The sequence below is a fragment of the Syzygium oleosum genome, unplaced genomic scaffold (genome assembly GCF_021117445.2).
Source record: "Syzygium oleosum isolate NSW1041296 unplaced genomic scaffold, Sole_v2.1 Sole_v2.12, whole genome shotgun sequence".
NCBI classification, from domain to species: domain Eukaryota; kingdom Viridiplantae; phylum Streptophyta; class Magnoliopsida; order Myrtales; family Myrtaceae; genus Syzygium; species Syzygium oleosum.
Window position 1 is genome coordinate 11,978 of NW_026607496.1, and position 23,772 is coordinate 35,749.

Consider the following 23,772-nt stretch of genomic DNA (forward strand, 5'->3'; position numbering starts at 1 on the left):
GCGCCGCATCTCTCCCCTTCCGGCTCGCGGGCAATGCTACCTAATCCGCCCCTCCTCGGTGTTTTGAGCTCCAAGCCCGTGGCGCCATGATCGGCAGATATTTAACTCGTTCACATTCGCAAGGTCTAGAAACCTTTGCCCCGAGTTCAAGTTTGATTCATGGTCGACGAGATATAACTTCTGTTATCTTCTTTCAGTTCATTGAGATAAAATCGATGTCTGAGAAAAATTTGCACCATTTACATGAATTGTCTTTCCACATACATAACTAGTCACCCACGAATGACTATGATTCGTTTCTTCTAGTCATATTGGACGAAGATCCAGAAAATCATATTTAAATTAAATTAGTTTTATCACAAAGTAGACTAAAAGGAGTTATTTGGGATGGCCTTCACATCTCTCTCGCCATACGTACATTAACGTCCTAACGGTCCATGGCATTGTATATCACTTTTCTCTGGAAGCCTACTCCTCTGTTCTCAAACTCATAGGACATTGTATTCTTGAAATAGGAGATATGATGCTTGTTTTGCTTCTCTTGGGCCTAGGGGTGATCGGTTTTAGGGTAAGTAAGGTTCCAAACCTACCCTATTAGAACCGGTTCCGAGTTTTTGGAATGTGGAACTTACTATGTTTGCCATATCTCCAGAGGTTTAGAGACACGGTTGCTTCAGCATCCTTTGCCTACCCTGGCAATACAAAGAATTTCGTAAGTGCAGCTCTTCTTCTCATTTGTTCAGTCACAAGAAATAAAAATGAGAAAATTCTATACTTGGTATAAGATTCATGGCCCTGGGGTTTTTTGTTTATTCAACCATAATTCAAGAAGGCCCATACTACGAGTGCATCGCTCGACATTGGACTCTTTTATAAACATGCGGTAAAGCTTAAACCCTGAATTCTCGTTTTAGGGATTAGGCTTGAAAGTTGTGGAGGACGTTGCAGAAGCAGAGTTTATTTTGGCTCACGGCGCTGAAGAATTGGAGCGATGTGCAGCTAGCAGAATTCCGATGGGGGTGACGAATCCTAATATCGTGACAGTTGAGGCTCGAGCCTTGCGCGCAATGCCCGGTAAGATGATAATGAGATTCTTTTCCGGAATACGAAGTGCATGAATTTATTTTCTGGGTGCTAACCTAGAAATCTTTTTAAGCTTAGATAGGGTGCATGAATCTATGTGGTTTGGTCATTTACTTTCAAATACATGAACAAGCATTTTTAGTGCAGTAAATCTTTCACCCCAATCACTGGAACCCATAAATCAGAGTTTGTGGTGCATGCACTTATTATATCTGACAAATTTAAAGCTCTATGTTACTCTGAGTTCCTTCAAATTATAATAGCTCACGCGTAGCTATAGTTTGCCGTCGGCAATATAAGCTATTTACTGAAGGATGTAATGGTCTGTACCTTATTCAGTCTGAGATGATCTTTTGTTATTTTCCATTGGGTTATGAATTCACTTCATCTACATGTAGGACCTTCACTTTATATAAGCTTTTGGGTGGGGTATGTCATATCCATTTCGTCCGGTACGTCGGGGTCCAAATACGAGAAGCTTGGAGGTGAAGTGAAATTGATGGGAAAGCCTGGAAAGGTGAGGTCATCCTTTGTTGTTGTTGTCTCTACCATCCAGCATTCACTTCAAAAGACAAATAATGCATGGTCCCTTGAAGCTGACTCCCAAGTGCAGACTTAGTGCTTCGAAAAAGTTACTTACTGTGATGTTTAATGAGATTGTGACTTGATATTGATCGGCAACTGTTCTTCAGAACTGCACTGCCGTGTGGGGGAAGAACCTGCAGAGATATAAAGCTTTTATATTGTGTTTTGTAGCTCCATTTGGCATTGTGGTGTTCGTTTCGCATAATCCTTCTGGGTCTTCGTCTCTTGGTTTTTGCCAAGTTAGGGGCATGATAATGTGTCATAAACTGCATCCTCAAGGAGCTGTTAGAGCCTGGGCAGGGTCACACTCAATGACGTTCTCCGTGTCAATCTCTCGGATAAGTGTTTATCGTTGGAGTCTGGTTCATGCTCCTCATTGATAGAAAGGCACGAGATCTAAAAATAATTACCGTGCCGCCTATACATATGTAATCTCTTTCTTTTGTAATTGACGAGGTTCGAAATTGTCGACCCAACCCCTGATTTATCTCTTTCTTACTGTAAATTAGATTCATAACTATAAATTGAGCGTTAATTATGAGTAAATTGAATATATAAGCAAAAAGCTATAAGTAACAAGAACAGTTTTTGAAAACAAATGAGTTTCGAAGAAGTCACAATTGGACATATCATAAATCAATCACGATGACTTTCGAAAAAACCACATATCGCTCTCTTGAAAATTTGGCACTGTTACGAAGCTAGCCCTCCAACTTTACAAAGTTACAAACCACCCCCATAAACTTTGATTTCTATCGGGGCCAGCTGTTTTAAGTGCGACGTGAAAATGGATAAACTCATTCTTCCCCGACCAAATTCTTCTTCATCGAGAGACAATCGTGGGAGGAGGAGGCGGCGGCGATGACGGGCCCGTGCTCCCTAGGAGAACATTCCGGCGAGATGAACGGATAAAACTACGTCGCTTCGGCGCGAGAGATCCTCCGCCGCCCCGGATCCTTAAATAAGCATCTTTTGGATGAACACCACTTGTTTAATCAAAAGAGAGGGGAAAGAAAACGGTGGAGAAACAAGTGGCGGAATCACACACAGCGCAGAAAGTACTACTACAGTAGCAGCACCACCACCACCACCACCGCAGCAACGAAAGAAAAAACAAAAAAAACAACCGAGGACGAAAACGACCACTCGAAAGCACCTCTCCCCCCCCTCGTTTAATCTTTTCGCAATTCTTTTGCAGCAGCAGCAGTCGCACAGCGCGAGACCGAGTCAGCCCGCGAGTCACTGAGTCGGATCGGTTGACCGTGGAATAAACCCGAAAAGAAGCCATCACTCGCTCTCTCTCTCCTCCCCCCCAACTAACCGAATTCCCCCAGATCAATCTGCCATCTCTCTCTCTCTCTCTCTCTCCTCCACTGTAACGGAATCGCAACCCCCAAATCTTAGGGCTTTCTCTCTCTAACCCCCTCACCACCACCCACCCACCCATGGACGGCGGCGGTGCTCCTCAGCCGGCGGATACCGACATGTCGGAGGCGGCGGCGCCGGCGCCACCTCCCCCGCAGCAGCAGCAGCAGCCGCAGGGGATCGAGAACATCCCCGCCACGCTCAGCCACGGCGGCCGCTTCATCCAGTACAACATCTTCGGCAACATCTTCGAGGTCACCGCCAAGTACAGGCCCCCCATCATGCCCATCGGCAAGGGCGCCTACGGCATCGTCTGGTAGGTGGAGCTTCTCCTCCCGTCCCGCCCCGACTAGTTTTCGCTGGCCCTTCTCTCTTCGATTGACTGCTCGTTGAGCTGGCTGCCGATGCATCCGGCTCGAAATAGCTGCTTCTGCTAGCTAGTTTTATCATCGGTGACGTGTAATTATTTTGTTTTGATTCGGGTGTGCTCTTTTTTGTTTCTTTCCCCATCTCTCGGTTTCAGTTCGGCTTTGAATTCGGATACGAGCGAGCACGTCGCCATAAAGAAGATCGCTAATGCTTTCGATAACAAGATTGACGCGAAGAGGACTCTCCGCGAGATCAAGCTCCTCCGGCACATGGACCACGAAAACGTCAGTAGTGAATCGCACGCGTGCATTTTTTGTTCGTTACATGATTGAGAATGGCTTTCTGGGTTGTTTGTAGTGTCGTTGCTTTAATGGTTGGCTTTTGGGCCAGTGATGCCATTGATATTGTGTCCATTTACATTGCTCTCTGTCTCAGTTCTAAATATAACAAATGTGCAATACAGGTGAATTAGCATTTCCTGTTGTTGACAACAAATCAAGAAATAGTGCAGCAATTAGTAGAGCTGTCAAGGGACAGTACCTAAATGACGCTTGAATCTTCTACTTCGCTAGAAGGGGTATCAATTGCTTAAGAGAATCTAGTCTCCATGTTGTTCTGTGGTACCATTTCTTCTCTGCACCAGTTGTTAATGAGCCGGAGAACATACTGAAACACCAGTCAGTGTATTGCCATTACTCATATTGATATAGAAGTTCTTATTGCTGCTGTGCCTACTTACAGAGTTGAACGTCTCTTCTTTGAGCTTTTAAGTTCATATGCCTTTAAGTGTTGTTGATAGGAAACGGGGGGAGATCTCTGAAAGTATCTTGTGGCAAAGATGTTTGCTATCTGTTTCAGTAGTCAAAACTTAACACGTTCGACTATCGAGTATGGCTGGCAAATGTCTTGTTTGTTACGTCTAATTGCCCCCACATCATAAACCTTTTTTAGGTGAAAAATAAGAAGTCCTCAAGCCAATGGTTTTGTTTTGTGGTGGTTTCAATGGAAATTGCTTTTTGTTGAATTTTTTTAATCTGTATAGTTTGAGCTGAGTAAATGTTGATTTGGTGTCTTTTTGTCGAATTATAGCTTTTCATTGTCAGAAAGTATAAGCAAATTGAAAAGGAAGTAAAAGAAAAGCATAAATGCATTTACATGGCAAGAAATTATGGAACCAGACAAACATCTTCAATGACCTGGTTATTAATTTGGACTTGAACATTGTATTAATCTTCTACACGAAAGTTGGAAGGATTGATGAGACTGACATTTTAGATGATTCACTTACAACTTTTATTGTGAGTATGGGAAATGTGTATGTCATTTAATTTCTCTTTCTCTGTGTAGATTATGATATAGGCAATGTTATCAAGAGGGAATAAGGGAGGAAAGAAAAGATAAAGAGGGGAAGTTGTTTTCCTTTATTTGAAAGAAGAAAGAAAATGGAGAGGATCGAAAGTAGACGAAAATTGGGATGAATGTGGAGGGAAACTTTAACTCTAAAAGTGCGTGGAAAACACAAAGAAAGTGGATAAAGTTACTCATTAGACTTTGTTTTACAGTTCTTAATCATTTCTAGAAGGGTAATGTTGTTTTTTTTAACACATATGATCAGAATTTTTCCTCCAATCTCTCTCTCTCTCTCTCTCTCTCTCTCTCTCTCTCTCTCTCCTTTCTTTTTCTTCTTCCTAAATGCAAGAAAAAAAGACCTCTTTTTCCTCCTCCATTTTCTTTTACTAGATAATTCACATTTCCTCCTGCATATGTTTCGAACGAAATGCAACAAAAAATATCATAAAATGGAGTAAGATCCTGTTTCAATCGAAATAAATGATAGAATGATTATTTGGGTATCATTGACAACTATTCTTATGTTGGAGGCAAAAAATTTCAAAAGTTTAATTTCTAATATACTGATATAGAAGGGTACTGGTACTCATCATTCTTAGAGATGTTATAGGTGGATTTATCATGATTGGATGCAATTTGTAATGGTATGAAAGTGGTTCTTGTTGGTATAAAGAACAAATTTTGAACTATGATTGGTGGGATTCCACATGCATGCGGTCTTTAATCGAGACTATATTTATCTAGGGCTTGGCTATCATGCTGGATACAAAGCAAGCCCTTTAATTAATACAGAACTGGTATTGCATGGCTGTTTTAACAGAACTTGCTTTTCGGTTATTATAATTCTTATATGCTCATGTGAGATTCTGTTATGTTAATGCAGGTTGTGGCAATCAGGGATATAATTCCGCCGCCACAGAGAGAGGTGTTCAATGATGTTTATATTGCATATGAGCTAATGGACACTGATCTGCATCAAATTATTCGTTCCAACCAAGCACTGTCTGAGGAGCATTGTCAGGTTTCATTTAGCCATTTATCGTACGATACTGGCACTTCCTTCTAGATGGGATACTGCTTTCTTGTCAGTATCTGTTTCTTAATTATGCTAGTGGGAGTTGTCATCCACTGCTTTCTTGTTATATGCTGGTTCTTAATTAGACTATTGGGAATTAGCCAAAAAAATTAGGTTATTGGGAACTTTCAAAGAAAATCTGTATTCTAATGAAAAGCCAAGATTGCAAAGATATCATACATTCTTTAGCTGCCAAATTTTCTAAAGTTTATTGCAATTAATTTTTTTTTCTTGCATTGACACAGGAAATAATGGGGGCACTAAATGATGCTGGGAGTACATATGAACTAGAATTAGTCATTCCATATATGTAATGTCAGCCGGAATTTCATTCAGCCAATCCTGGGATAAAATATTGCAAGCGGCCTTCTACGGCAATTATATAATTTCATCAATTAAAAGATATTAGATCTACAGGCTATAAATTGGAGGCTTCTCTTGGAGGCATATGAACCAAGACTTTATTATTCTTATCAAAATGATTATTTGATAGTTAAGTCGCAAATGAGGACATGTAGATCATTATTTATAGATAAAATTTAAGGATCTTCTACGGAATCCATTAGGCCAGAAATAATCTGGAACTGTTGCGGTGATGAAGAATAGCAAAAGAATGGTGCCATCTCCTAGGTTTGCTTATTTATGGGAGCTTGATGATGATATGAGACTGGTTTTCCCATTTTGTCTATATGGCATTGATGGCAGTATCATTGATTTCTTGCTTGGAGAGGAGATGCATGAAGGTTATTGTCATAAACACTCCCTTTTTGCTACAAACACTAGAAATTGAATGCCTGTATGGTGCTGATCATTTAGCTGTATACTGCTCATATAATTTATATTCAAATCACTTGCGTTGTGGTTGATGACTATCCATTTGTGTCTTTTGCAGTATTTTCTGTATCAGATCTTGCGAGGGTTAAAATACATTCATTCTGCAAATGTTCTGCATAGAGACTTGAAGCCCAGCAATCTTCTCCTAAATGCAAATTGTGACTTGAAAATATGTGATTTTGGACTAGCTCGTGTCACTTCTGAAACTGATTTTATGACAGAATATGTTGTCACGAGATGGTACCGTGCGCCAGAGCTATTGTTAAATTCTTCGGACTATACGGCGGCAATAGACGTATGGTCTGTAGGCTGTATTTTTATGGAACTAATGGATCGGAAACCCTTGTTTCCTGGCAGAGACCATGTTCAACAGCTACGTTTGTTGATGGAGGTAACATTTAAGAAGTTGGTCAGTTGTTGAGCAGTTCTCTTTGGAGACTTTCTTTCCATGTCACTTTCTTGCATTTTTTTTCCTCACAAATTTCGCCCTTAGGAGCTCTTTTTCTTCTTGTATTTGCTAATCTAAACCAAAAATACTGCCACCTAAGATGGTTCTAGATAGGCATTCTCTAATTTACACTCTTTCTTGTTGCACCATTTACTATTAATGTGTCTTCAGTGGAGATGGATTTGATTGAGCTCTGTAGAGGTTATGCTGTGACATCTAGTAGTTATGATTGTGTGACCTTGCAGCTGATTGGCACCCCATCAGAGGCAGAGTTGGGGTTCTTAAATGAAAATGCTAAGAGGTATATCAGACAGCTTCCTCTGTACCGTCGGCAATCCTTCACTGAAAAGTTTCCTCATGTCCACCCGCTTGCAATTGATCTCGTTGAGAAGATGCTAACGTTCGATCCCAGGCTGAGGATCACAGGTGCGAATATGTTCTCTGATACTTTCCTGTAAGCCATTTCTGCATGGACTTTAATTGCTTTCCTAATCTACCATGAGTCTCGTGTAAACTAACTGGGTCGCTTGCTGATGTAACTGTCATTGATATTGAAGATGTGGATATTTGCACTAGGGATTTACTCAATTCCTTGTTTGGACTGTGTATGTTCTTCCATACCTGCATCTGCTTGCTTCTTTTTCTGTGTATATTCTAAAATGGTATTTATTGGTTGTGAAGTTGGTAATACTTTTAGGCTGTAATAATCTTCTGTCTATCTCAGTGGATCAGGTTATGCTAAGGGTGCTAGGATATATGCAAAAATTAGTGGCCTGTTATGTGAGCATGTGATGATGATCTGATTATAGTTGAGAAACTCTTCATTGGCTAAAAGATGAGTCATAAGTTATTACCTATAACTTTTCATCTTTTGTAGGGTGCTATGAAGTTATTTTACTTATGTTTATCTGTTTTTCTCAGTGACAATTACTTAGGGGTCCTATCATTTCAGAAGAAGTAAACTTCTGAAGGATGTCAATGCTTCTGCCCCTTGTGCTTGGTGTGTGATTTGCCAAGTTGCCGAACCAGACTGTCCCTATTTAGTTCCTGAACTCAGGCAATGAACAATAAATGATGAGTAGAGAAACGGGGTTCGGAATGGAGGTTCAAGCAGGCTACTTTATTTCATTTATCTTCTAACTAGTTGAATGCTTGAGAGAGATTTTCATCCAAAAAAGACGTAAAGTGAGACAACCACATCTGCATTCATATTTAATTGTCATCTAAATATGGAAACTGCAGCTTTTACAGTCTAATGGGGTCATGTACAAGAATCCATGGAGTTGGCCTTTGCCAAGTCCCGGGGTATGATTGGAGAGGTGACTTGTGGCTGTGCTCATACTCCTATTTTGAACACATGAAACCCGATAAACAATCAGTACTGTTTATATTTTCTATTCTGCCAAAAGTGCAGAATGTTAAGGGCTATATGTCAGACATGGAACCTAGGACCAGGATCAGGGACGTGAATTGCAAAGAGCCATAATTCTTAGTTCAAAATTAACCCCACAAAAAATGTTAACACTTTTGTCCTCTTACATTTGAAGATCAATTTTCGTAGAACTTGACAATGATTAAAGAAAAAAAAAAAAAAAAAAGGTAGAGCAACACCAAAGTTTTTCCCCAAAAAAAAAAAAGGTGAATATAGAACATCAAGCTTCTATTGTACAGTCTGATACCAATCTTGTTGATATGGATTGCACTCAAAGTTCGAAATACCGTGAATGCGTCAGTGTCACAGCAGTGTAAGCAGTCTATCAACTTAGTAAGTAATCTACAATCTCAATTGAGGTTGGACATGCCAAAATAACATAAATGTAGACATCACTGTAGTGAATTTCATGCTATATAAATTTTCATGTACATCCCCTTAATCTAGTCTCTGCAAAGAATTGGTATTTATACCCTAACTTGTTTGACATGACAGATACATATCCGGCTGCTAGGAGCCAATGTAATGACACATGATTTGGATGACTAGTATACAGATGGCAAATGGGGCCTTATAATGAAACTTAAACTAGTCATTTGGTGATAGTCACTACCGAATAAAACACTACAGAATGCATAAGTTAATTCGTATGCCTGAGTGAATGTCATGTCGCACATAATATGTGCATAATCCGCTAGAAGAGGTAGAGAAATACTGCATTCAATACACAACTTTAGTCATCCGCTTTCATTTTGAAATAGGAGCGCGGAAGCATAGTATTCACTTGATCTTTCCAAAATAAAGCACAATTTGTGCTGCCACAAAAAATTCAAAGTAGAAATTTGAATTTTAATTGCTTTAACTTCCTATGCTTCTCTAGATTATTGGTACAAGCTTGATCCATCTTAAGACAGTGACGTCAGAACTGCGGGAGCCAGGAGTCTGTCTCCATGAATGTGCCACCTTCACCCATCTTAGTCTCATCAAAAGCATAAAATGCTAGCCACCATTTGCAGACATACATGGCCGAAATCTCTAGTGAACAGATAATGAATCTCGTAATGCCTCTAGAGCTGGTCTGTGTCTGTTTTGGACTGGCAGTGAAAGGCAAGAACTCATTGACTGGCTGGAAGAGATTGTTTGGAAAAGTTCTGCAATTAATACATCATGTGGAACATGTGTGCGGTAGAAGGAATGAGAATCACTGATTGAGCTACATTTCATAGACCTGTTAAGGACTGAACTTTCATTTAAGTTTTCTTGGTTTAGCTTTTTTGAAGCTTAATGTCTGAATCCCACAAAGTTTGTTTTCTTTTTCTGAGTCCTTCGGTACACTTCCTGTGAGCTTGGATTGTACTCCTTCCGACAGCAAGCTCTATTTATCAAAAAAGATAGAAGGAATATGATGATGACTTAGATCCTATTATCATAAATTTATAAGGTCTGTCGTCCTATACTGGGAAATTTGTTGAGTCCGGAAGATTCTGTATTGATTTAGAGACTGAGCTGAAGGCAGCTCATGCTGAAACTACGTCGGTGATCCATTTTTTCGTTTTCCTTTTGTCCCTTTCCTACCTTGGATGGAGATTGGAGTTCGAAAGTTAAGCTCTACTTTAGTCAGTGGGGTATAAAAAGAGTTTCTTGCAAGGTTTTGTCATGGTTGATGTATGTTTCCTCAGTAAAGGAGAAGCCAATTTTGTGGACCATCTGCTGTACATTGTTCTGCTATGAGGCAAGCTTTTGAACTTGGTTAATACCACCATCGAGCTGTGTTGGAGGTTCTTTTCTGATCAGAAGACCATGCTTGAACCACCGAAAAAGAAAAAAAGAGAAGTTACCTGATGTTTGGACTTTTGTTCATACAGTGATTATTGGTACGAGTTTCCCCAAGTATGTCTGCAAATAAAGTGCTTGGTATTTGGTGATTGGCCTGGTTGTATGCTCAAATTAAAAAGCCACTTGGTTTGTCCTAACACGTGGGAGATGCGATGAGCATTTATATATGCCTTTAAGTGTGAGTCATGATTCACAGCCTTTCTGAGAGCATAGAAAATTATGCATGAGTGAGTTTCACGAAGCCGAAACAGGTATCTCATGAATGTAATTAGGCCCGATTAGGTAATAGTCCTGCATATATGTTTGGCTCATTCACTGATTATGGCATGAATGCTTTTGTCATTAGCCAAGGTAATGTGATTTTTGGCTGCTTTTTTAAACAGGGCCATTGTAGATTATAGATTGCTTCAGGTGATAGGACAAAGGGATCTCGTAAATTTCCTTCCTATGTCTTACCATAAATTTGCTTAGTTGTTTGTGCTTGTCTCGTGACAGTAGACATTCCTGTTTCAATGAGATTTATGAATCTCTTAACACTTAGTTTCTTTGGTACAGTTGAAGAAGCATTGGCTCATCCCTACCTAAACTCGCTGCATGACATCAGTGATGAGCCGACGTGCACGAATCCATTCAACTTCGACTTTGAGCAGCATGCACTCACGGAGGAACAGATGAGGGAGTTAATTTATAGGGAAGCGCTCGCTTTTAATCCCGAGTATCTACAGTAATGGAAGTCATGCTGTTAGTATGTGGTGGCTTTTCTCGAGTGTGATGCCCGTGTTTTTACGTGGCAATGATTTATTTCTTCGTGTACATATTTTCTATCTTATTGTTGGATGGCTCTACTATTGAATTCTTTTCATGACTTCGACAACCATAAGAACTTTCAAAGACTGCCTGTATTAACTGTTTTTCTTCATTGCTCCACCTGTTAATTGAGCCAACATCTGCTGAGTATCCTTGCATCCCTCTCTCTCTCTCTCTCTCTCTCTCTCTCTCTCTCTCTCTCTCTGTATTGATGGCACCGCCAGGATATGATTGGGTTATAAAAGCCTATTATACGTGGAATAATCATCAGAGTAATAGGGGATATCAGCACAAGGCCTAATGATGATGTTTGATATTACTGACACTAATCATCTCTTGAATTTTTTTTAGCCATCACCGTCTTTCATTTTGCATTCAAAGGGTAGAATGAGGTCTGAATATTCTTAGAAGCTCCACTCTCCGACATTTCCTTCGTTGGGGACACGGTTGATGATTCGAATTCCATTCTGTGGTGTTGACAGGACAGTTAATGTGGCGTGGAACGATTGTAACAGCAACTTTTAAGGTTGCTCTTCTACTTTTGACATGTGGTTTCGAAACACAATTCTGCTGTATTATGGTTCTGTGGATAGTGCATGCCATGCGTTCCTTTGTTATCTTTTGGTACAAACCAAATAGGGTATATGGACTATGGAGGACATTCCTGATAAAGTCCTTTGGAATATCTGATGCAACTGAGCCTGATAAAATCTCGTTTTAAGATGACCGGTGCATAAGGCACGCATCACAGCCTTTCTTTAACTAGAAGGGAGGAGAGGAGCAGAACAATAATACAGATACGTCAACAAAACTTGGAAAAGGGTTCTTTGCTGTGTCGAGACTATCAAAAGAGAGTCCGCAGCGCAAGGTTGGACTATCTTGTTGCAGCCAACAATCGGTACGATCCATCAGGTTCTTCGTTTTGTTAGAAGTCACTGAAAATGCAGTTCTGTGCAAGCAATTCAACAGAGAGACTAAACTTATACACTAGCTCTCACATGTACAAATCCACACGCATTAAAAAGCTGTTCACAATTCATACAAGCACTGCTCATTTAGCTCTGCAAAGCTCTGCAGCCATGTTATTCTAACTCAAATATAAAAGCTACAACCATTCTTACATCACATTAAAGAAAGGCTCGAAGTAGAACTTGAGGCGCAAATGGGATATCGATGGCTGATAAAATCAGGATTAACAAATATAAAAGTGAAAACAATCGAGTCATCAACTCCTCTCCTGTTTTAGGAGGATAATCTTTACAAGTACAAAGCATGCAGGCCACGCAGTAAAACTGCTAACTCTTCACATTATCGAAAAATCTGGAGAGTGGCACAGGACCGGTTTCTTCATCGTCGCTGCCACTCCGTTTTCTTGACCGGTGCTTCTTCTCCTTTCTATTTCTTTTTGACCTGGACCTCGATCTTTTAGATTCCCTCTCTTCTTCTTCATCACTTGAATAATCAGAAGATGAGCTTGTGGAGCTAGACCGGTGCTTCTTCTCCTTTTTATTTCTTTTAGACCTGGACCTCGATCTTTTGGATTCCCTCTCTTCTTCTTCATCACTTGAATAATCAGAAGAGCCCGAGGAGCTAGAATCTGAAGATCTCTTCCTTGACCTCTGCAAAAGAATCAACAATAGAATTCAGGATCTTGGAAAAAATTAGGTACGCGGAACTAGATATACATCTTCCCCTGAAGGTGACCTAGTTCTCAACTTCAGTTTGACAAAGGAAACTCACTCCCGAAAGCAAACGAAACCTGGAAATGTGGGAAGAAGAAAGAACCAGTCGTTCTTCCTCCATCATCCGAGGTAAGAAGAAGAATCCTTGCTTTCTCTAGAAAGGGGAAAGGGCTGGCTTTTGATTTTGAAGGGTCCAAACATACCGTTGAACAAATTCAGTCGTCACAAGGTGAATCCTTTACATTGTACTTTCTGATGTTTCATCACTCCTTATATGTTAGCAACGCACTTTAACATGAATCAGAAATGGGAGCCAAGCTAGGTCCACAGACGTCAGAACTCAGCCAAGTAAAAGAAATGGCCTCTGTTCCAATAGTGGAAAAACCGCTTGAGAAGGAGAATAAGAAAGAAGAATGAGCAATTCTTTTTGTGTGTGCATGCTTGCGTGTGCACGCTCGAGAGAGAGAGAGAGAGAGAGAAACAAAATAACTCACTTCTCAAGCGTTAGGTCTCCATCTTATATTAGAAAGAACAAATTCCCATCCAAGACCTAAGCAATAGTTAGCATAGCTATTGACAGCAATAGTAAGCACATCTAGACATCCCATTTAAAAAAACCAAGGCACTTCCCAGGATTTTTCTAGACAAACATAAAGTCTTAAACACTATAGCATCCAATCATGGATACAATCTAGACTCATGCATAAGTGCATTGTAAAAAAATACGTCTTCCACAAAAAAGAAAGAGCCTAAAAGCAGAGCATTTCATGAGCTTTTATTGATCTTTTACATGGTGGACTACAAAAAATGAGAGGTGAACTTTACGAGAAAGGACCAATTCCACTCAGAGAGTGTAAAGAGCATTCACGTGCACAAGAAACAGAACAAGTATTAACTACATTAAGAAAAACGTAGGCACCTTTCTCTTGCCACTGCGTTTCCTTTCATCTTTCTCCTTGCGATCTGCAAAGACATTTCCGATTTGATATAGGAACTAAAAAGTGCATAGAACTTGCAAGGCCCCAATGGTTGTTACATACCCTTTTTCCGCTTAGATTTACTACTAGAGTGGTTTCTTCCATGCGCAAGCTTGTGTGCCCTTTCAGCGTCTAGCTGCGCTCTGTACTCTCTCATCATCTTATCTTTGTCCTTTTCCATTTCCCCCTTCTTGATCTCTTCTTCCTAGTAAAATATATAATTAGTGACAAATTTAATTCGAGCATTTGAATTTTGCAGAGTTCACCCAAACAAAGAGATTTAGACCCAAGATTTGATCAAGTACACCAATGTATGAATTAAGAGTCCAAGTACAGGTTTAAGCACACAGCTTGCCCGGATCAAAATAACACAATGCATGTCTGCTCCAAATTTAAAACTCAAGAACAAGGTCCCATTAGGATAACACTCTTTATTAGTTTAAACAATTAGTCTTAACAGTTTGTTACCCTATCTTAGTGACTATGAGAGTTACTCCACATAAGAACTTACGCATATGGTGTACTAAGGAGACCGTGCACTTAAAAAGGTGAGGGCCTTTAGATGCCCACGTCATAATTCAGAGCTAATAGTAGATAAGAAATTTGTGTGCATGGAACTGGTATGGAATATAAGGCCTAATACCAGATGTTCGATGCAGCCAAAATCAAAGATACAATAATGCGACCATGTGATTGCTTTATAAACAACTATTTTGATCCCAAAGGAAATCAAACTTTCAGTCCATTTTCATCATATTGGCATTTAAATTTCTCCCAAGCAACTACTTTGAAGCTAAAATTCAAGCCATCAGCCTGATTCATATTTGAACTCAATGAAATGGCACAAAGTTTATTCAGCTGATGCTGGAATTGCTTACACCAAGCTAGAGGGAACTGGTGCAAAACACACTAAAATTTGACCCACCAGACAGTCGGTTTGCATGACACCACAAGGTCAGTCAATCACCAGTAACAATCCAAATGCAAAATGACACGAAAGAACCAGCACAAGGAACACGGCAAAAGAAAGTTGAACGTGCAAGAAAAGGACCGTTAAAGAAATTTGGAAACCAAGAAGAAGCCAACACAAATAACTTGTATTGGTTAATGTAATGCAAAGATTGCCATGCAAAAGAAACAACTTTCTTGAACAGAAACTTCAACTGCATGTGATAGAGTAAACAGTCACAGTCATGACTATGTCACTTTTTATGCGTAAAATCCTTCATTCATGAGAATCCTACCTAGGAAATTTCAATTAACAAAAGACTGTAGATAGCTGAATAAAGTTCTACTAAGCAAAGAGGAGGTGTTGATAATTTTCGATTACATGACTATCATTTAACCAATATAAATATTCTCTAAATAATCAGACTATGGACTAACGAAACTGAAACAGATTTGTTCAAAACGCCGTCAAGAAAATAGGCAGCACGTGATGCCTCCATATTACAGGGAAAATACAAGAATATGGGAAAAGAAATGAAAAGGAGCAAGATATCTTGGTAATACCAGAAAGAGTTCTGTCTATATATTTAGTCTTTTTATAAGTTCTTGGACAAGATTAAACGATCATTCACCAGCTATTGGTTATATTCTTGAGAGTATCTCCAATACAGGTATCCATCACCAAAAAAACTTGCCATTCTATTCATGCATGCAAAAAGGAAAAAAGAGATAATTCAGTGTGATAAAATAGCAAGAATAAGCCAATATTGACAAACGAGAATAAGGATTTAGTTCCGGAGGAATAATTAGTTTCAACAAATTACCTTCTGCTTCTGTTTGAATTCTTCCCAGGTGATTGTATGAGAGGTATTAAGGCTTGCCAAACGAGCAGCATGCCACTCTGGTGAATGAAAAGAACCATCCACCTGCGACTGTCCTCATCAATGACTGTCCAGGAAGCATAGTCTTCCAAGAAAAAAGAAAACAAAAAGCACTGACAAAGAAGCCAAATCTTGCAGTCATAATTATTCAACCGATGAGAAATCTTCGGCTTATGATTATAAACCACCGCTATATTTTCCAGAGCATAAAGTACCAAATAAGACAAGTGGATGCATCAAAGGCACAATAGATGTTGCTTGGTAAAAGAAAATTAATTTAACCCTTGACCATGGTTACAACACCATCCTCAGGATTCTAATAAGAATGACCAAGGCTTAAGAGAAGATTACCACACAGGCCAAGACAATCTGTATTTGGCAATACAAAAACATAAATGACCGATATTTAGTTCTAGTGCATATATGATGCCCAAGGAAGTGAGTATCTCTTGCATTCACCAGATAGTTCTGCTCCTCAGGGCTCTGAAGACAGGGAGATATGCTCTGCTTACCCAATTCCTGAATTACTCTCGCATAACTAATTTCACTGTCATTCTATTCCTCTAATAAATATGATGCCGCACTTCTGGACAAAAAAGAACCATGGAAACAACAATTTCAGAAGTCCCCATAGTTTTATAAGTAATGCTAAGAATGAAATTTTAACCTATGCTATCGCATACTGATCATACCCACTAAAAAACAATGCCCATCATATGAAAACATTAAACTGAATCAGTCTATAAACGAAATACGCCAGATGTAACATTTCTGGGAAGGGGGTGTATGATCGAGATCAATTTTGAAAAGATTAAGTGCAAAGAGGCACCAATGACTGCAGATTTTCAAACAAACAATTACATTTGAAGAGTCCCAGGGTGACACTAACCCAGTTCACCCATCAAGAAACCCAAAAACGAGAACTCGGAAATCCTCAGCTGCTAAAGTAAACGACCAAGAAACTTCCCCCGATTAATTAAGTCGCCATTTCAAGATAGCAACCACATCGACCGCCCCACAAGTTGAAGGAAAAGACCGCAAGCCAATCATTCAACAAACTTCCCTGGGCATGCACAACAAAACGCCACCCCCCAATCCAGCAGAACCAACCAAGTCAACCAAAGGACGAACTTTTATACAAATTAAGACGAAGTAGACCAGCACGAGAAAAGGGATTTCGAATTGAAGAAGAGGGGAGCAATGAATAGTATGGAAGGGTACGAACCATGCCATCCTCAATCAGTTCAGGAGCAGCTGAGCTCGAGCCCACCCTGGCTCTCTGCATGGCCTTGTACGCCTGGTTCTTCCCCATCTCCGGACGAAATCGAGGCAGGGTCTGGTTCGGAGAGAGCTCGATTTCCAGGCAAACGCGAAGCTTGTGTGGATGTGAAGGGGTCAGGATTTTCTAGGTCTTCATTAGAACGGGGATTCCAAGGACCGAGTCGATTTTGATTTGGACGCTGCTGGATCGAGAGAGAGAGACCTGAAGAGCAATCGCAACCCGCGAGATACAAAAGGCTTTAAGGGGCCTCTCTTAGAAAAAGGCTTTTGAGCCCAGGAAGAAAGTATATTGTGGATGCCCAAGCGTACGGTCGGTTTCCCGGTGGATCGGTTCCGACCTAAAATCGGAAACCGGTCAGGTTTTTAGATCAAACAGGCAGTTCCGAGCCTCGGAACCGGGAATCGAATCGGTTCTCTCTAGGATTGGCCTTGAACCAGTCGGTACAATATCGATTTAATTTGGTTACCAAATGGAACTGGAACCGGTGGTCACTCTTAACTATTAGGTTCTCTTTGTTTCGTGAAAAAAATTCATATGTGACAAGCAGTTTTGGTGTGCTTATCAATAAATATACTTTTGATCGCTACCGATGATTAGATTATGGATTCTTGGGAGACGATTCTCTCATCGTAAGTCATGGTAATCAAGGTTTCTTTTGTGGCTCCCGATCACTTGGGCATCGTGACATTTTACACGGCAATTAGAGAAAATTTCAAGTATGGACATGAAGTGAGGCCATTTTCTCAAATATGGAATTGAGTTCATATGTGCTTCTCGCATGCAATGATCATGGGCATTTTTCTGTGGCATCTGTTAATTAAATTCAAGAAGGTATTATTTGCTTTAGCCTATCTCATATCGAGGCTCACAGTTTTGTCTTTTGGCATATAAGCAACCACTTTCTCAGGTGGTCACTCATCTTTAGAGTGCGTTCCCACCTGAGCGCGCTTAATTTTGGAGTTCCAAAGTTAAGTATTGCCGTTATGTCAAAAAGCGCCTCTCAGAATTGCTCTTCTCATGTTCGGTGCATAGTTCAGTACATTCGTGCCCCCTTCTCTATCCTAAAAATCTGTTAGGAGTGGTTTCTTGTTTAGGTTCTCTTGCCCCGGCGACCATCCTCTGTTCTCGTCGAACCAAGTCGTTACATTTTCACCTACCCATTTTCTTCTCTTTCTCTTCCTTCTTTTCTCCGTTCATTCTTCTTTCTTGTTTTTTTCATCCTGCATCGATGCCGAGCCTCTTCCGACAGCTCGACTTGCTAGATGTCATGAAGTCGTTGGCGAGCCTCCATACCAGCTTTAGATCTGTCCTTTTGCTCAAAATGTCAGTCTTCTGAAAAGGATCGAATCAACACTTTGACTCGCAAACATACTGAATGGTTTGGGTATCTGAAAATCTCATGTCATGCCGCAAAAGCGGAAAATGTTATTCGATCAAAGCCCTACTCCTCCCCACAAACGTGCAGTCTCAAAGTCAAAAAACAGACATTTTCTCTTTCTCCCGAGTCAAAGATTGGAACTTCTTTTGTCTATAATATCGACCAAGAAAGGGAAGACCATTTTGAATTCCTCCTCCTCTCTTTCAACTCTCATCGCTCAGCAAATATCTCGCGAAGGCCCTTGCACTGCATCTTCTCTCCGGCAACTTCATGATGTCGAGCGAGATCGAACAGCTGACACAGGTGCAGAAGGAAAAAGAAAACGAAAAAAAGAAAAAGATGAACAGAAAAAAAGAATAAAAAATTTCCCTGAAAAGCGACATGTGAGAGGCCGATGCAAGCTCGGATCCTTAATTTACGCGAAGTCGGTCATTTTGGCATTTTATTCGAGTTAATGTTCATCCTAGACCCTTTTTTTTTGCAACAACGGCCCTGCTTCGTACCCTTTTTTTTATTTTATTTTCCATGGCAGGTATGACTTAGAATCAATTTTAATTACAGCGAGATAGATATGCCCGAGCTATAGAGAATATAAAATAAAAAAGTCCATCAAAACGTGGACAAAAATATCAAAAGATTCGATACCTAAAACACATGTGTCGCTAATCAGCCTCCACAACCTCAGCTCTGTCTTCTCTTTCGTTTTTTTTAAAATCCTATATCGCTGTCCGGCATACTTTGGTCCGGGAACGACCAATTCCCCCCCTCTCTCTCTCTCTCGGACATTTTTACATACACCTGAGCGGCGCTATTGCACTCGCGGTTGTCCTAGGGTTTGCATTTGCCGCGTCCTGCTCGGACAGGATAACCAGACTTCTTGCCCCGTAAGTGCGCCGGCGCGCACGAAGACTCTCTCTTTCTTGCCCGCTTTCGCGAATTATTCACGCCTCGATCGTTGCATTTGGATGCGGTGCAGGTTGGTTTTTTGATGGGTGTGACCGAAATAAGCGGCTTCTCCGCTCTTTGCTCCGCTAAATTGAACGGCGCCCGGCGACCCATTTGCCCGTTCGAGAGAATTCAGAGGAGGGTCGTCGCCATGGCCTCCGCCGTGGACGTCCAGCACTTGAGCGAGGCCAACCAGCAATTGACGGGTGCCTCGTTCATTCGGCCTCATCTGAGGAAACTGTCTCCTTACCAGCCCATTTTGCCTTTTGAGGTTAGTGCTGAAGCTGATCCTTTTGATTACTAGTGTTACTTTTGCTAAAGGTGTGAGCTTTTCTTGATGCTCTCTGTGCTTGATACATTGTGGCTATTATGCTTTAAATGTCACTGTTGATGCTTAAGGCGGGGGAGTGTTTCTGCGTTATAATTTTGGAGTTTCTTGTAAGTTACCCAAGTTGCGTTTATGCGCAAATGTTAGCACTGATTTATCTAGGCGCCGAGGCTTTCTAGTTCCCAATCTTGGGCTTGCCCGAGAAACTTCAATCGTTATTACAATCTGCTATTGCAGCCTCTTGGTTCCTCGTAGCAATATAGACTAAGTTAGGGAATTGATTCTTTAGGGTCTCGTTTATGCACCAAGAATCGAGCCAAAAGTAATTCTCTTCCCATTTTCCTGTCTGAATGAATGTCAACTGATCGTGGAAGTCCTCCCAACCATGATACGCCTTCAAACTCCTGCTCCACGGGGCATCGTTCTGTTTATGCTACGGGGTCATTTGGTTCTCCTATTTTCATTGAAATATGAAGCATGACACTTCATTTGCAATTGTTAATACACAAACTGGACATTGACATGAGTTCTATTTTGATGTTGCCATTGTATATCTACGACAGGTTTTGTCTACTCGTCTTGGAAGAAAACCAGAGGACATTATCAAATTAGATGCAAATGAAAACCCATATGGCCCTCCTCCAGAGGTAAGTTATGTAAATGATTGACTGTGCAAAATAACTTAATACTGTTCCTTTTTCTTGATAATTACGAATAAGTGAATCTTGTTCTTTGTTATAGCTTTGGTCAATTACTTATCCAAAACAACAACAACAAAAACAATAGTAATAGTAGTAGTAGTAGGAGTAGTAGTAGTAGTGGTAGTAGTAGTAAAGCTTGACTCGTTTGAATAGGCCATCAGTTATTAAATTTTTTTTTGTCTTGTCTGTTAAAATATCCAAATTTGCAGGTTTTTGAAGCTCTAGGGTCAATGAAATTCCCATATATATACCCTGATCCTGAGAGCCGTCGGCTTCGTGCTGCTCTTGCTGTGGATTCTGGACTTGAAGCTGATTACATTCTTGCAGGATGTGGAGCAGATGAACTTATTGATTTAATAATGCGGTTAGACAAAGCATTGCTTTTGGCCCTTAAAGTTGTCTTGCCATTAGTATTGCCCATGTCCTCATCAACTTGTAAATATGTCATGCAGATGTGTTCTGGATCCTGGTGATAAGATTGTAGACTGTCCTCCAACATTTACAATGTATGAGTTTGATGCTGCAGTTAATGGGGCACATGTTGTCAAAGGTAATCAATTGCAGATGAGTTCTTTTTCTGTTCTGAGTGACATCTTAATAGGTGTATTTGATATTGACTCTGCTTTTATCTTTTGTTTAGTTATGTATTATTCAACTTAACAACAGAAACATACTGCAACTTTGAGCTCATCATTTTTCTTTTCAATCTTCTTCTCCAGTTCCTAGGAAGTCAGACTTCAGCTTAAATGTGGAACTCATTGCTGATGCTGTCGAAAAGGAGAACCCTAAATGCATATTTTTAACTTCTCCTAATAATCCAGATGGGAGGTATCTCTCAATTCTGAGTACTCTTGCTTTAAATATTTTTTTTATGTTCTGTATTACACTTGACTTTGAATCGTTAAGATATCTGAATTCAACGTCTATATGAGTGAGTCGATTGTTGGTTTTTCTACTTATTATCACCTTAAAACTCAAAATAAAGGTCACTTTTGTTAATCTCCATAGCATCTTGCGTTGTGCTTTTGTGCAATTCACACTATAAAGATGATAAACACTTTTATAGTTGTGACTTTCTTTATTTAATGTAATCTGGATCTGCTAATCTGGTAGTGTAATAGTAGTTGTTGGTACTGTAATGACAGAGCTATCTGCCAATACTTGACTCAGTGCACTAATACTGCAGTATTATTGGTGATGAAGATCTCATTCAAATCCTGAAACTCCCAGTGCTGGTTGTGTTGGATGAAGCATACATTGAGTTTTCGGGGATTGAGTCTCGGATGAAATGGGTGAAGAAGTATGAGAACTTGATTGTTCTCCGGACATTTAGCAAAAGAGCTGGTAAGTATACAGTCTCGCAGTGTCTGGAGATTGACAGATTATGCTGGTTCTATTTCAATTTCTTTGAGGAACCTTTAAATTCATGGATGTCGGCAAATTTATGCCAATGTAGGTTTAGCTGGACTTAGAGTGGGTTACGGAGCATTTCCTTTGAGCCTTATTGAGTATTTGTGGAGAGCGAAGCAACCTTATAATGTATCTGTTGCTGCTGAAGTTGCTGCATGTGCAGCATTGCAGAATCCAACTTATCTGGAGGTAATTCTTAGTTAACTATCGATGACATTCTCCACAGAATTCCACCTTTAGTAATCCGAAAGCAAAGCATTAATGTTCTTAATTCTCGAAGCCCAATCTTTGAACTGTTTGTTGATTATTACCAGGATGTTAGAGACGCTCTGGTACGAGAAAGAGAGAGACTTTTTAAACTGCTGATGGGAGTTCCATTTCTCAATCCATATCCTAGCCATTCTAATTTCATTCTTTGCGAGGTCACATCTGGAATGGATGCTAAAAAGCTGAAGGTATGTTAGGACTCACTTACTCTTTGTTGTTGTCAAGATTTGTTTACACATCATATGCATTGAGAATTTTATACAGACATTCAAGGATTCACCCGTAAAAAGGACATTCAAAGATTCTTCTTTGATGTTATCTTTGTTGAGTTCCTCTATTATCCTGTCATATGGTATTATGGCCATTAAGATTTACGTGTTGCAAGGAATACATGATTTCTTTTGATGACATGTTCACTGAATTCCTTGAATCCTTGGAATTTTTTTTCTCTTCCTTTATTTTCCGCAAAGTAATGCTTCTACAAAATGATGCAGGAGGACCTTGCCAAAATGGGTGTCATGATCCGTCACTACAACAACAAAGAGTTGAAGGGCTATGTCCGTGTATCGGTTGGGATGCCTGAGCACACAGATGCTTTAATGGACGGTCTTAGTCGCCTCTCACAATGAATCTCTGTGATTCCACGGCTCTTTCTGAAGAACGAGGTGGAACAGGAAATAGATCTCCCTCACATTCTCTACTGCTAAAAACATTTGCCTTGCTCATGTAGAATTTTCTTAGACAGGTTGAGTACAAAATCCTTGTTCTAGTTGCTGAGGGACGTGTAAGCATACCTGAGGCCGTGGACGTGTATTTTGTTTAGGTTAACTATTCTGGATGCGGCTGTTCAATTTATTCCAGTGAGATTTCACTGTGTAGCAGTTACTGATAGCCCCATCTTTCATCTCTATAACAAATCGATAAGACTTTTACAGATCCGTGCCATTTAATGACATGAGCATTGGCATCAATAAAGATCCTCTCCTTACTCGATAACACAATGTATGAATCTATTGTTGCGTTATGGTGCAGATATCTGAAGTACAACAGTCATAAACAGTTTTGTTGAGACATTTGTGCTGGACCTTTTTTTTTTGGTCGGTAGTACTGGACTGTTTTTTTTTTTGGTCATCGGTAGTACTGGGCTTGAGTTAGTATTTTTTCTACATTTGGGGTTAAGTGTACTTTATTCTACATATAGTGTTGGGCGTACAAATTAGCTTGCAGTGAGTTTATCGTCATTATCCCGTGTCTGTGACCCTGTACTGTTGGAACCATGGTGTGATGAGTGGTCATTTAGTGCTAAATAAAGCATGAAAAGTTCATATAGTCTGGGTTAAGCATCTTTTTATTACAGATGTAAATGTTCTCATGAATGCCAATTAAACCGAGCAAAAGTATGTGTATTGCTAGATGTTTATGGAACTCTCAACAGTAACTGTCCCGGCAGAATCAGCTAGATGACCAACTATGCGAAGTTCCGATAATCTTGAGACTTTGCACACCGTAACTCTTTTTTAGTTCCTTTCATGGCCTTTGCGCAAGGTCTCTCATTGGTATAGATCCCAAAATCATAGTTTGGTTTGGATTTGATTGTTAGAGGTAACTAAATAAATTTTAAGAGGAAATTGGTAAGATTGAGCAGATCAGAAAATTATTATTGGAAACTTCGTCTGGGAGAAATAAAAATGAAGGGCGGGTGAGCTGGTGTTCAACAAAATAATCTTGCAAATACTTGCAAGAATGTTCTGTTCTAACCTTCTTCCATTTTCAATCATTCAGAGATAAT

At 40.0% G+C, this 23,772-nt stretch overlaps 3 protein-coding genes across 3 annotated transcripts; 2 read left to right on the forward strand and 1 right to left on the reverse strand.

Moving 5' to 3' along the window:
* Nucleotides 1-3,000: 3,000 nt before the first annotated feature.
* LOC130139410 (mitogen-activated protein kinase homolog MMK1) lies at nt 3,001-11,331 on the forward strand. The gene is made up of 6 exons (XM_056316307.1): nt 3,001-3,349; nt 3,557-3,686; nt 5,636-5,773; nt 6,720-7,052; nt 7,355-7,535; nt 10,933-11,331. Exons 1-6 carry the CDS (start codon nt 3,114-3,116, stop codon nt 11,103-11,105), a joined length of 1,191 nt encoding a protein of 396 aa, XP_056172282.1. The 5' UTR covers nt 3,001-3,113; the 3' UTR covers nt 11,106-11,331.
* An 854-nt stretch (nt 11,332-12,185) lies between these two features.
* Nucleotides 12,186-17,137, reverse strand: LOC115689732 (uncharacterized). The gene is made up of 5 exons (XM_030615877.2): nt 16,898-17,137; nt 15,616-15,717; nt 13,907-14,048; nt 13,786-13,829; nt 12,186-12,803 (listed from the first exon to the last, which is right to left on the reverse strand). The coding sequence occupies exons 1-5, from the start codon at nt 16,982-16,984 to the stop codon at nt 12,480-12,482; spliced, it is 699 nt and encodes a 232-aa protein (XP_030471737.1). The 5' UTR covers nt 16,985-17,137; the 3' UTR covers nt 12,186-12,479.
* Nucleotides 17,138-19,016: 1,879 nt separating this feature from the next.
* LOC115689730 (histidinol-phosphate aminotransferase, chloroplastic-like) lies at nt 19,017-22,919 on the forward strand. Its single transcript, XM_030615875.2, has 10 exons — nt 19,017-19,216; nt 19,309-19,548; nt 20,169-20,252; nt 20,516-20,670; nt 20,759-20,856; nt 21,026-21,134; nt 21,493-21,650; nt 21,763-21,905; nt 22,031-22,171; nt 22,478-22,919. Exons 2-10 carry the CDS (start codon nt 19,321-19,323, stop codon nt 22,610-22,612), a joined length of 1,251 nt encoding a protein of 416 aa, XP_030471735.1. The 5' UTR covers nt 19,017-19,216; nt 19,309-19,320; the 3' UTR covers nt 22,613-22,919.
* The last annotated feature ends 853 nt before the right edge of the window (nt 22,920-23,772 follow it).

Bases quoted from the DNA above. Each gene is read 5' to 3' on its own strand.
- LOC130139410 (XM_056316307.1), top strand. From the start codon at position 3,114: ATGGACGGCGGCGGTGCTCCTCAGCCGGCGGATACCGACATGTCGGAG. The intron at 3,687-5,635 runs GTCAGTAGTGAA...ATGTTAATGCAG, and splicing joins GGCACATGGACCACGAAAAC to GTTGTGGCAATCAGGGATAT. The intron at 7,053-7,354 runs GTAACATTTAAG...GTGACCTTGCAG, and splicing joins AGCTACGTTTGTTGATGGAG to CTGATTGGCACCCCATCAGA.
- LOC115689732 (XM_030615877.2), bottom strand. From the start codon at position 16,984: ATGGGGAAGAACCAGGCGTACAAGGCCATGCAGAGAGCCAGGGTGGGC. The intron at 15,718-16,897 runs GTTCGTACCCTT...GGACAGTCGCAG, and splicing joins AACTGATTGAGGATGGCATG to GTGGATGGTTCTTTTCATTC. The intron at 14,049-15,615 runs GTAATTTGTTGA...ATATTTTACTAG, and splicing joins AATTCAAACAGAAGCAGAAG to GAAGAAGAGATCAAGAAGGG.
- LOC115689730 (XM_030615875.2), top strand. From the start codon at position 19,321: ATGGGTGTGACCGAAATAAGCGGCTTCTCCGCTCTTTGCTCCGCTAAA. The intron at 21,135-21,492 runs GTATCTCTCAAT...CTAATACTGCAG, and splicing joins CCTAATAATCCAGATGGGAG to TATTATTGGTGATGAAGATC. The intron at 22,172-22,477 runs GTATGTTAGGAC...AAAATGATGCAG, and splicing joins TGGATGCTAAAAAGCTGAAG to GAGGACCTTGCCAAAATGGG.